Source organism: Osmerus eperlanus, chromosome 3, assembly GCF_963692335.1.
Source record: "Osmerus eperlanus chromosome 3, fOsmEpe2.1, whole genome shotgun sequence".
NCBI classification, from domain to species: domain Eukaryota; kingdom Metazoa; phylum Chordata; class Actinopteri; order Osmeriformes; family Osmeridae; genus Osmerus; species Osmerus eperlanus.
The window spans coordinates 18,117,549-18,129,307 of NC_085020.1; the positions used below are offsets into that span (position 1 = coordinate 18,117,549).

General features: G+C 48.6%; 1 protein-coding gene across 8 annotated transcripts in view; it reads left to right on the forward strand.

Moving 5' to 3' along the window:
* The window catches only part of lmo7a (LIM domain 7a), a 52,472-nt gene extending 41,781 nt beyond the window's left edge, over positions 1–10,691 (forward strand). For 2 of the 8 annotated variants that reach the window (XM_062457563.1, XM_062457565.1), the window contains 15 exons: positions 996–1,177; positions 1,343–1,406; positions 1,729–1,785; positions 3,013–3,038; positions 3,490–3,597; positions 4,100–4,192; positions 5,708–6,084; positions 6,390–6,446; positions 6,704–6,759; positions 6,963–7,121; positions 7,566–7,764; positions 8,028–8,351; positions 8,920–9,028; positions 9,672–9,774; positions 9,900–10,691. In XM_062457563.1, coding sequence (XP_062313547.1) covers positions 996–1,177; positions 1,343–1,406; positions 1,729–1,785; positions 3,013–3,038; positions 3,490–3,597; positions 4,100–4,192; positions 5,708–6,084; positions 6,390–6,446; positions 6,704–6,759; positions 6,963–7,121; positions 7,566–7,764; positions 8,028–8,351; positions 8,920–9,028; positions 9,672–9,774; positions 9,900–9,922 — 1,937 coding nt within the window. In that variant the 3' untranslated portion in view covers positions 9,923–10,691. Of the gene's footprint in view, positions 1–995; positions 1,178–1,342; positions 1,407–1,728; positions 1,786–2,207; positions 2,250–3,012; positions 3,039–3,489; positions 3,598–4,099; positions 4,193–5,707; positions 6,085–6,389; positions 6,447–6,703; positions 6,760–6,962; positions 7,122–7,565; positions 7,765–8,027; positions 8,352–8,919; positions 9,029–9,671; positions 9,775–9,899 lie in introns of all 8 variants that reach the window. The other 6 variants (XM_062457564.1, XM_062457568.1, XM_062457567.1 and 3 more) reach the window with 6 other exon arrangements.
* Positions 10,692–11,759: the final 1,068 nt, after the last annotated feature.

The window sequence follows — 11,759 nt, forward strand, 5'->3', positions numbered from 1 at the left end:
GTTGTGGAATTGTTACCTAAATGTCCCCAAGACAGTTTAATGACCAACTGAAAATCTCTCCCAAGTTGTTTTCTCTCTCCTGGGATGACATGGGAGTCCAGTATCTAGTCTGTGTCTCTGTGATGCCTCTCTTTCTTTCTCTTCCCATCTCTTTTCTATATTGTCTTAATTCATGCCTCTGTTTGTCTGTACATGTACTGTTGATCTGTGTGTCTGTTCCTCTGTGTTTGTCAGTTCCTCGGTGTGTGTTTTTGTCTGTTCCTCTGTGTGTCTGTTCAGTTGTGTGTGTGTGTGTCTGTTCTTCTCTGTGTGTGCCTATTCCTCTGTGTGTGTGTTCCTCTGTGTGTCTGTTCCTCTGTGTGTCTGTTCCTCTGTGTGTCTGTTCCTCTGTGTGTCTGTTCCTCTGTGTGTCTTTATGGGGAGTTTACCACGTGGAGAACTAACCCAGGGTCATATAGTCCTTCAGCTCACCAACATTACCCAATGTTGTATCAATGCTACTTCACCTAAACACAACTTAATGCATTCATCCCTATTTACTCAGCAGTAAACTTGTCTGTACTATTCAAGTTTTGAATAAATTGACCAAAAATAGAAGTACCCAGCAACCTTGTGGACTAGAGGGTGAAGCTGTGGCATGTGTTTCAGCAAAAGTGTTTAGTCTTGCATGGCTGTGGAAGGTGGTTCCTCTGTCCTTCTCTGTCCTCTAGAGTAACCAACATAACCATAACCCCTCCTCATCTTCCGGCTTAACCACTCTACAACTATGCACTGCGGTTGTACAGGAGACGTGTGCTCTGCCTAATACTGTGCTCTCTCGCACGCACTCAAACCACACACATACGAAACATGCCGTCTCTCTCACTCTCCGCCTCTCTCTGTTCTCTTTCGGTCTCAAATTCTCTCTGCTCTCTCTCTCTCTCTATCTGCTCTCTCTCTCTCTCTGTCACACACACACACACACCACTCTTTTGCCGTACGTCCGGGACATGCAGACTGGGACAGAGACCATCCTTCCCTGCCGTTTAAAAGCCATAAGATCATCAATCTGACCAGTATGGATCATCCAACACTTGTAGGTGGCCCCGACAAACCCACCGTCAACACCACCAGTCTGGACTTCACCTCCTCCACATCCACCCAGAACACCAAGGAGGTCCCCAGCCACCCAATCATTGTGAGCCACACTCGGTTATCTACAGATTCAAAGTGGTCAAGGAGGCCGTGGTTCTAGTGTGTGGTAGCCGTTTGTAGAGCAAATGTATATCCAACACGCTCTCTCACTGGTTCATTTGAATGCACTGTTCATCTTCAGTGAACTTTACATGCTCTGCCCTATCAGGACATGGCCTCCAACGGAGTTAATGGCGGTTTCCGTGACAAACCAGTGACCCTGAGGAACAAAGGTAAAGAGCATAGCAAAATCAAAAACTAACCTCAACCATCATCATATGCTGTCAAATACCCTGTTAACTGTCAGGGAGCATTAAAAACAGGCTTTGGGTTTGGGTTATTGAGGGTTGGCGTTTTGATGGTAGTGTGGAATGTAATATTTTGAAATAATAAGTGAAACCTTAAGTCTTATTTCAAAGAATTGTGTGAAATGATCCTGATGGAACATGTTTCCACTTCTGGGGTATTTGAAGTTGTAAGCTCTGTGAGAAGTGTTCTCTCCCTGTGTTAACCTTTCCTTCTCCTATCCTCTTCTCTTCACCGTCTCACACGTAGAGTCAGAACCCATTTCTTTGAAAAACTTAAAACGGAGATCAGAGTTTTTTGAACAAGGTAAAACAAAAAAAGAACCTCAACCATGTCCGGGTTATTGGTGGAGGGATGTTATTGGCCTAATCTGTCTGTGCTTCCATCATCACTCTTTTCCAGCCTTTCCTGTTGCTGTATTCAAAAGATTGTCGTGTATACAAGTTTTCATCCCAACCTCGGCTCACTATAACGGTTCGTTGATGTGTGGAGGTCAACCCCCCCCCACGGTGAGGTAGAGCAGATCAACAGACCGTGACACACGAGGAGGGGTTGAGATGAGAACCTGTATGCACACGGCTTACAGAGGCTGCTGGCCCCGGGCTACCTCTGTCTGTCAGGTTCCATGTACTGTACCGGTGTTGGAGTAACCCCTGTATGCTCTCTTCCTTCTTCTCCTCCTCCTCGCCTCTGCCACCTCCTCCCCCCCCCCCCCCCCTCCCCCCCAGGCTGCGTAGCTCCAAGCGTCAGTGCTCTGGTCTATCTCTGTGGTAAACTGTGGCTGAACTTGTGCTGTGATCTGTGACACCTCTCTTCGGCGGCTGGGCCCTGGCTCTCTGACATGTAGCCCCCTGAAGCACATAGTCCCCTCTCAGATGCATTAGACAGCAGCTGAGAATACTTTCATCTCCGTTGCTAGGCAGCCATTTAGCTGATAACAATGTTAAGGTCAATACATCCCAGTCGTTTTCAACAATGTAAATAAGTACAAAACAATTCTGAATAACATTTTTGATTATCACTATTAAGTCTGTGTCAATTCTGTATAGTGTCAAACACAGTCTCTATAGCTATGACGCCTAATGTAGAGGCCCCATCATTCAGAGGCCTGCCAACATGTCAAGGACCATGCCAGCTGAACCCCAAAACCCTGATTCTGTCTGAGGTGGTTGTTGTGTTGAGTGAGGTGTGTGACGTGTGTAGGTACGGTGTCCAGGGTTCACACACTGGCCCTCACGATCTTCCTACGCATGCTGCGCCCTCAAATTCCGCTCTGGTGTTGTGTTTGTCTGACTGCCTGCCTGCTGTTCTGCACGTGTGTGCTCTTGTGAACGCATCTATTTTACTTGTACGTTTGCATGTTGTGCATACGTCTGTGTTGCCTATTGAATTATTTTGTCATGTCAGTGTGTGCATGTGTGTGTGTGTGTGTGTAAATGACATCTGTGTTTAAACCTGTCAGTCACTGATCCCGGAGATGAAGGTACATGCTGGCGCTGGTTTTGTTGACATCCTTCTGTTTTCTGTTCAAAGGAGGATCCGAGTCTGCAATATCCGATGTAAGTATTCAACTCCTGCTCGAGTTATTCCTCGAACGGTTTGTTGATATTTCCTGACAAAGGTCAAACCTAGCTTAAAGAGGAGTGTTGTAAAGTTAGCTTGGAAGAGGATCCCCCGGGCCATACAGAGCCCCCCACTGAGAGTGACATGTTTATCATGTTCACCGCTGCTGCCGACCAGCGCTATTAGCTCCCGACTGACCAATTACCCTCAAGTACAGGGAAGAGACATTCCTCAAACCCAGAGTCGTTCAGTATCACATCAAGGTAAACAACTGAGGTTGCCTCCAGTGAAGCCTAGTCTGCTCTCTTTAACAACGATGCGTGGGATCTCGTTTGACGGAAAAACGTCTCATCCCGTCGAAGGCGGTCCCGGTTGTGTATGTAATCGGGTGTGGATGTACCCTTCTGTGATTGCATGTCCTTGGTTTTTCTCCCCTCCTCCATCCAGCTGGCTGTTCCCTCCATCGCCCCGTCCTCCAGCCGCTGGTCCTGGGACCCAGAGGAGGAGCGCAGGAGGCAGGAGAAGTGGCAGAGGGAACAGGAGGTCCTCCTGCAGGTACCGCTGCCAACGGACCTGGGGTCACACACTCGCAAAACCACAGCTCAAACCATTCAAGAGGGGCCACTGGCTATTTTAAAGTGGCTGTTTTTTTTTATATTGAGGCACGCTAGATGAAGGCCTCCGATGAATGACATCTAATGTTAATGCCAAAATAATACAAAAAGCAAAGAAAATAAAATGTCAAGCTACTTTTTCTCTATTTCCTGTGTGATAGACCTAAAAGGTGTAATGTCCTAACAAGGCACACACACACACACTCCTTGAAGTGTGTCTAGTTGTTTTAACTCTAGCAGATGGGCCCTGCCTGGAGCTGTCTATGTTTCATGCGTCAGAGAGTCACATTACCAACCCCACTACTGCTTCTGTCTGAACATCTTTACACTGCTGCATGACAGGATTCTAGCATAAGCTACAGAATAGTCTGTCACCTCTAATTGTGTGTGGCTGTGTGTGTGTGTGTGCCTGTGTGCGTGTGTGTGTGCCTGTGTGTGTGTAGGAGAAGTATAAGCGAGACCAGGAGAAGCTGGAAGAGGAATGGCGTAGGGCCCAGCAAGATGCTGTGAATCAGGGCAGCACACACCAGCAGGAGGTGAGAAGCACCCCCACACACAGCACACAGCACCACCACACACAGCACACAGCACCCCCACACACAGCAAACAGCACCCCCACACACAGCACACAGCACCCCCACACACAGCACACAGAACCCACACACAGCACACAGCACCCCCACACACAGCACACAGCACCCCCACACACAGCAAACAGCACCCCCACACACAGCACACAGCACCCCCACACACAGCACACAGCACCCCCACACACAGCACACAGCAACCCCACACACAGCACACAGCACCCCCACAAACAGCACACAGCACCCCCACACACAGCACCCACACACACAGCACCCCCACACACAGCACACAGCACACCCACACACAGCACACAGCACCCCCACACACAGCACACAGCACCCCCACACACAGCACACAGCACCCACACACACAGAACACAGCACCCCCACACACAGCACACAGCACCCCCACACACAGCACACAGCAACCCCACACACAGAACACAGCAACCCCACACACAGCACACAGCACCCCCACACACAGCACACAGCACCCCCACACACAGCACCCACACACACAGCACCCCCACACACAGCACACAGCACCCCCACACACAGCACACAGCAACCCCACACACAGCACACAGCACCCCCACACACAGCACACAGCACCCCCACACACAGCACCCACACACACAGCACCCCCACACACAGCACACCCACACACAGCACACAGCACCCCCACACACAGCACACAGCACCCCCACACACAGCACACAGCACCCCCACACACAGCACCCACACACACAGCACACAGCACCCCCACACACAGCACACAGCACCCACACACACAGCACACAGCACCCACACACACACAGCACCCCCACACACAGCACACAGCACCCCCAGACACAGCACACAGCACCCCCACACACAGCACACAGCACCCCCACACACTTCCACTAGACACCATACCAACACTCGGCACACACACCCATATTTCCATTTCTAGGGCAGATGACAGCAGAATTGAGAATTGTCTTATATTATGGTACAGTGATGCTGAATTGAAAGGATGATTGACCTACTGTACATTAAACCTGGAGGTCCGCCCCCGAGGCACTCATTGGAAGTGATTGTTAAAGGGGCCACAATATCATTGTATAATGTCATCTGTCCCCATCTGTGCTAGGTTTGAATTTACTTGAGATGTGTCAAGGATATTTACACTTTTCAACCTCCAGCGAGAGAGAGCTGGATATCACACCATGAAATCACATTGACAAGACTGTCAAGATGTGTTTCACACTTCCAATCCACCTTTTTCTGTCTTTCCCCTCTCTCTCTCTCTCTCCCCCTCCATCTCCCTCTTTCCCTCACTCTCATCTCGGCTGGTCTTATCCTCTCTCCTCCCCCCTGGTCTTCCCCTCTCATGGTGCCCCCCTTCTCCCTTGTTCTCCCCTCTCGCTCCCACCCCCTGGTCTCTCTACCTCTACCTCTCTCCTTCCTCCCCTCTATGCACAGATGAGTCTGGAGGTGGAGAACAACAGGAGCATCAGCCCTCACTCTCCCCTCTCCCCCCTCAGCCAGCCGACTCCCCCCTGGCAGGAGCAGGAGGAGTCACAGGCTCAGGCTCTGGAGGAGGAGAGGAGCCGGCTGGAGGAGCAGGAGCGGAGGAGGCAGGAGGAGGAGAGGAGGAAGAGGGAGGAGGAGGAGAGAGACCTGGAGCGCCTGCAGGAGGAAAGGAAGAGACTAGAACAGGAGGAGGAGAAGGAGAGGAGGAGGAGGGAGGAGGAGGAGCTGAGGTGGCAGAGGAAGAGACAGGAGGAGAGGGAGGAGGAGAGGAGGCGTCAGGAGGAACAGCAGCGTAAAGACAGGGAGAGGGACCAGGAGAACCAGAGGTCAGTGTGACACCATTAGTTTCAGCAGAGACTCACCCTGTCAATCACTGTCGACACTTCTAACCTATGTACTCATAGTAATCTTTCATCTCTTAACTGAAACATGCCCAGTTGTCTGCGTCGCAGTATGTAACACTCACAATCGGTCTGTCTGCCTGCATGGATTGCCTGTGTGTCTTACCTGCTTGCCTTCACTAATGTCTAATACTGTCTGTGTGCCTGTCTTGTCTGCATCATGTGCTCGTCTGCATCCTGCTCTGGCTGCATCATGTGCTTGTCTGCATCCTGCTCTGGCTGCATCCCAGGGGAGGTGACTCCTATGGCTATGCCCAGGTCCAGCCTGAGCTGTCCATGACTGACAGGTCAGTGTGTGTGTTTCGATTCATTCTGCCGCTGTTTGTTCTAAACCATGCCAGTCTAAACCACTCAAATTAAGTTACAATAACCCCAACATGCTTATTAATGCTCTTTCATACAGTTTATCATTTTTGATGAAAATTGTACTGTGTATATTTCTATATACAGAAAATGTAATATGTGTATGGGTATTACATTTAATTTGCATACATAAATTGTGATAATACATTATTAAAGGAGACAGTGTTTGTGATGTTGACAGGGTGAAGTCCAAATCTACACCCCACCTGGACGATGTGGACCATGCCGATTCGAGAGGTCAGCCTGTTTCTATAACAACATCAATTACTACCCTTTCCTCTGCTGTGATCAATTGTAAAGAGAGAGAAAGAAAGAAAGAAAGAAAAGGCATGAGTGTGAACAAGAGAGGCCCGTGTTGGCTATGGTACCGTACGAGTGTGTGTGTATACCGGTAACGTAGCTCAGTGTTGAAGAGTGTGTTGGTGTCGGGGCTGTCCCAGGCCGCTCCGGCCGTCCGGGGGGCATGGCCCAGAGGCTGCTGGAGGAGGAGCTGAGACGCCAGCAGGACAGGAGGGCCCAGGGCCAGAGGGCCGCGTCCCAGCTCGAGCTGGAGAGGAGGGACATCCTCAACGCCATGAGATACAGGGAGCCAGAGAGAGGTTGGCTCCGGCCCCCCTGGGGCTCCTGAGACCCCCCGCAACCCCCCCCCACTCCTTCCATTCTTGGTCAATACAAGACCCATCAACCAATCAATCAGTCAGCCCGCTATGCCGTTTGTCAAATTGACCTGTGGGCTGTGTCGTGATTGAACCTGGATGGATCAGTGGTTCGATCCAAGCTGTCACTCTCCCTTTCAGTGAAATGGCTTGCTTTCTAATCAGTCGCCTAATCCATTTGTCAATTGACGTGTTCCGAATGATGTATTTCTAAATTGAAAGTGACCAACAAAGTCCCCCTACTCTTCTTCACTCCAAATCTAATCTCTCATCTCTGCATCCAGAGGCTCCAACACAGGAAACGATTTAACGTCCTCTCTTCTCATTGGCCACAGCAACTGTCACATCCGTTTCATTGGCATTTTCCTCTTCTCTCATTGGCTGCAGTGACCAGCAGTGGGCTGGCTGAGGCCTCATGGGGGAAGAAAGGGGACAGCCTGTCTCAGTCGGAGGCCGAGCGACAGCAGATCCTGCGGGAGATGAAAAAGAAGACCCAGCTCCTGACTGACAACAGCTGGATCCGCCAGAGATCCACCAGCACCACCACCAGCAAGGAGCCTATTGACCTGGCTGGCCCCATTCGCAGGTACACTTCCTGGGGTACAGCCAAACCACTGCTGGCCTGTGAGGTCTGGGTGGGATCAGGGCAACTGTATGTTACAGAGATAAATTGCTCTAAGATGCTTGGATAGCAGAAATACCTCAAGTTTGGAGCTCAGATATCCTGGTTTGTGAATGTTGACTTCAGATGAGAAGTTGAGTTCAAATGAGAATCTAGTTTCAGTTCCCATTTTAAATCGGCTTTTAAATCCACCTAGCATTCATATCTATGCTGTTTTGACTCCTCAGAGGCGATTCCCTGGACAACTTGGACGCGCCCCGCTCCTCCTGGCGCTCCTCATGGACCCCAGGAAGCACCTCCTCCATCCCCAACTACAGCCGGCCCCACTCCGCCATGTCTGCCAGCGGCGGAGGAGCAGGGGCTGGGGGCTGGGCTCGCCCCGGGTCAGCCACCTTTCCCTCTTCCTACTCCATGAGCTCCCTGCGAGCGGGCGGAGGGAACCCCTCGTCCTCCTGGTCCCAGCGCTCCTCCTCCCCCACCTCCCCCTCCCCCACCACGTCTCCCGAGCCCCCGGCTGAGCATCACCTGCCCTCCCAGCAGCAACGCAGCAGGTAACGTCCAATCACAGGACAGGGATGCTTCTGCCAACACATAAAGACATCAAAATGGAGTTGTGACAAGTTGGCCCCTGATCGTGTTCTGTGGGTCTAATGGGTAGAGTTAGGGTTAGGTTTACATTTACATTTATTCATTTAGCAGACGCTTTTATCCAAAGCGACTCCCAAGAGAGAGCTTTACAAAAAGCGCATAGGTCAATGATCATAAACAACGAGATAGCCCCAAAAACATTGTGGGTAGCCAAAACATGAGGCATACATTGTGAAACGCAAATAAGTGCCAATGGGAACTTATGAGGTTTGGGGGAAAAAGACTCCAAACCATCCAGCTGTGCTGCTACCGCTTCGACTAGTGCTGTTACATTTAAAACTTCATGCATTTAACCAATGAAAAAAGTTATCCTCCAGGCAGTGCCTTATTACCAATAGTGGTGTGTTTGTGTGTATTGTGTATGTGTGTGCGTGGAGGGTGTGTGTGTGTGTACATGTAGCGCGTGTGTGCATGCGTACAGAAGTTGTGTGTGAGGCTGTCTAGTCACCAAGTCTACATTCTGTAACCCAGGTCAGTGAGTGGCAAGAAAATCTGTACGTTGTGTGACTCGCCGCTGGGCAAGGGAGCAGCCATGATCATCGAGTCCCTGGGGCTCTGTTATCATTTGGGCTGCTTTAAGGTGAGAGGTCATGGGTCATACCAGACCGTCCTGTCATTGATTGGAGACTTGGCATCCTTCGTGGCCTGTCCCTTCCAAACTAATCGTGGCTGACTGCCACAATGCTAACATAGTACTCAATCATTGTACTAACCTGAGAGTGGTTCTCTGTCAAATCTGATTCAGAATAACTCTGCTAATGTCTAACAACGCTTTTGCGATTGTTCTTGAAACTAACATTTGTACATTTGTGCCAAAACAATCAAACTGATCAATGTAGTCTATCTAATCAATATAGTCTAATACCTTGTTGCTTTCTGACATGTGGTGTATGCTTGAATTGGATTGGCTCTTCCATCTTGGGGTTGGAACTTTCTCTTCGTGCTTCCTGCCTGTCAAGGCTTGAGCTGTCAATGTTTCTCATTCGATTGGTCCCCCTGCCTGTCAATCAGCAGCTGATGTTTACCCACTGGCTCCTCCCATGTGTATACCTCGTACCCCCCTGCCTGCCCTCCCAACTGCTGCTCAGGTCTGTCCCAGGGGAGAGGGGCTGGATAGTAGTACCAGGATCTAACAGAGCCTTCTTTTTCCCTCTCCCCCTACTCCGACAATACTTTCCTGTACCCCCCCCCCCCCTCCCTTCTGTCCCACCTGTCCACTTTAGTGTATTGACTGTCTGTGCGACCTGGGAGGATCAGAAGCAGGGGCAGAGGTCAGAATACGCAACAAACAACTCTACTGTAACTCCTGCTATGTGCGCTTCAAAAGTGAGTATGCATTCATGTCCATTTTGGACTACATATACTGTATATACATGGACTGTCTTGGCTGTGTGTGTGAGGTGGTGTTGATAGTAACCGTGCTGACACCCTGGTTTGTCCTGGCCATGCAGCTGGACAGCCCACCTCCATGTGACCTCCCTGGGCTCCAGCTCATCCAGGAAGAGACCTGTCCTGACAACCCATAGTCACTGCTGCCATGGCAACAAGCCCGGCCACCTCTAGGAAACGAGTTCAGCGGTATACCTGCGTTGACAATAACAATGGGCCTAATTTCTTTAATGAAACGTATTCCTTGTTTTTACATTGTGTGTGACAGGGTGAGATTGATATCAAAGTTATCCAAGTTAACTTGTCTATAATATCAAAGTATTACAAATCTACTCGTATAAAGTATAAGGGACGTGCATGCACCGGCGAGTTTTAGTCAACGTTTTAGGATGGAGCTGTACACACATACGGATCCCATCAATAAGATGATTCATTGTAATCTCCCAGAGAGATCACTTATCATGTAGGATCGCAAGAATGGCTGGACAGTCCTGCTTCTTCTCACTCATCTGTCACTAGCTTCCTTTCTGCTGTCCAGTTCCACACTCTAGTCAGGTCGCCTATGTTAAACTATAAGATTATCTCGTAATTTTTATGAATGTGCCTTCTCGTTTGTGACTGGGGAAAAGATTGTAGATCAAATGAATTTAAGGATATTTAAATACTTGTGGTTGGTTGAAGAGCGCTTATTGTGGGATTTGGTTTTTCTCATTAATAGAATGATGCCTTCACGTTTGAGCAGCAGTTGGTGTTGTTGTTGTTTTACCAGAGAGGAAATTTATCATATATTTACCATATGGCATTGAGGTAAATTTTGTTGAATAACATTTGTAAATAAAACAACCAAATTGTGACCCCCATCTGTCTGAGTTTTTGTTAATGGCAAACATTTCATTTAATTTATGATGTATGAGTATGATACAAATCATAATATTTTGTTGGCAGTCTCACTCTCTCTCCCACTTTCTGTCTGTCACTGTCTCTCAGTGTTTGTGTGATTCTCTCTTTGTCTCTATCTCTCTGTTCTGATAAGTGGAATTTCAATGGGTCTCAGACACCCTGCTTGCTCCACATTCTCCAAAGCCAATTTGTCATGCATATTTCAAATCCAACGCATGCATTATACTTGATTATTCCACGATGGGCTCTCATTCCAGTTGTCTAAAGAAATATCGACATAAATATCAGATATTCACAAGAGCATGATGGAGGCTGTTCTGCTCTTTCCCTGCCTCTCTCTCGTGTTGAGAAGGATGATGAGTTGGAAGAGAGCTAGTGTTTTGGCCACGTTTATGTGTCAATATATTTCTGTCTGTGTTCATAGTTGTGTGTTTCTCCCATCACTCTCATTTGATTCCCGTCGTCCGTGTGTGATTGGCTCATCAGCATCATCAATCATCATTACCGTGACGTCTTCCGACCAATCGTCTCCATGTCTGTCTCATTTTAATCCATTCCCATCTTCTGTTTGTCAGACGATTGATTCTTTGTACTGTTTGTTCAAGTTGACTAATGATGTGTTTTCATCTGTAGTATTATTAGCAGAAGTAAGTTATTTAAGGAACAAGCCCCTAGCCATGGGCATACATCCCCATCATGAAGCATTATTTTGTTAAGAACACTAGGTATGGAACGGGTACCACACAATGTGAGATATTATTTGGTTTGGCAAGTTTAGTTACTTAAGACTTTTTCTGCTTCAATTTCTTTGGCACCGTTCATGGTTCCTAGCTGCTGTTATGGCTTGGGAGCTGTTGATCAATATCTATGTGGGTAATGTTAGTTATTTATCTAACCAACACTTACCATGTGACGGGCTGTCCCAAAGAAGTCTGAGGTAAATAGAAACTGATGTTCAGAAGTTGTTTTATTAATTTACTTTTATTTTTTCATATTTATATTCAGTACACATGTACAATATC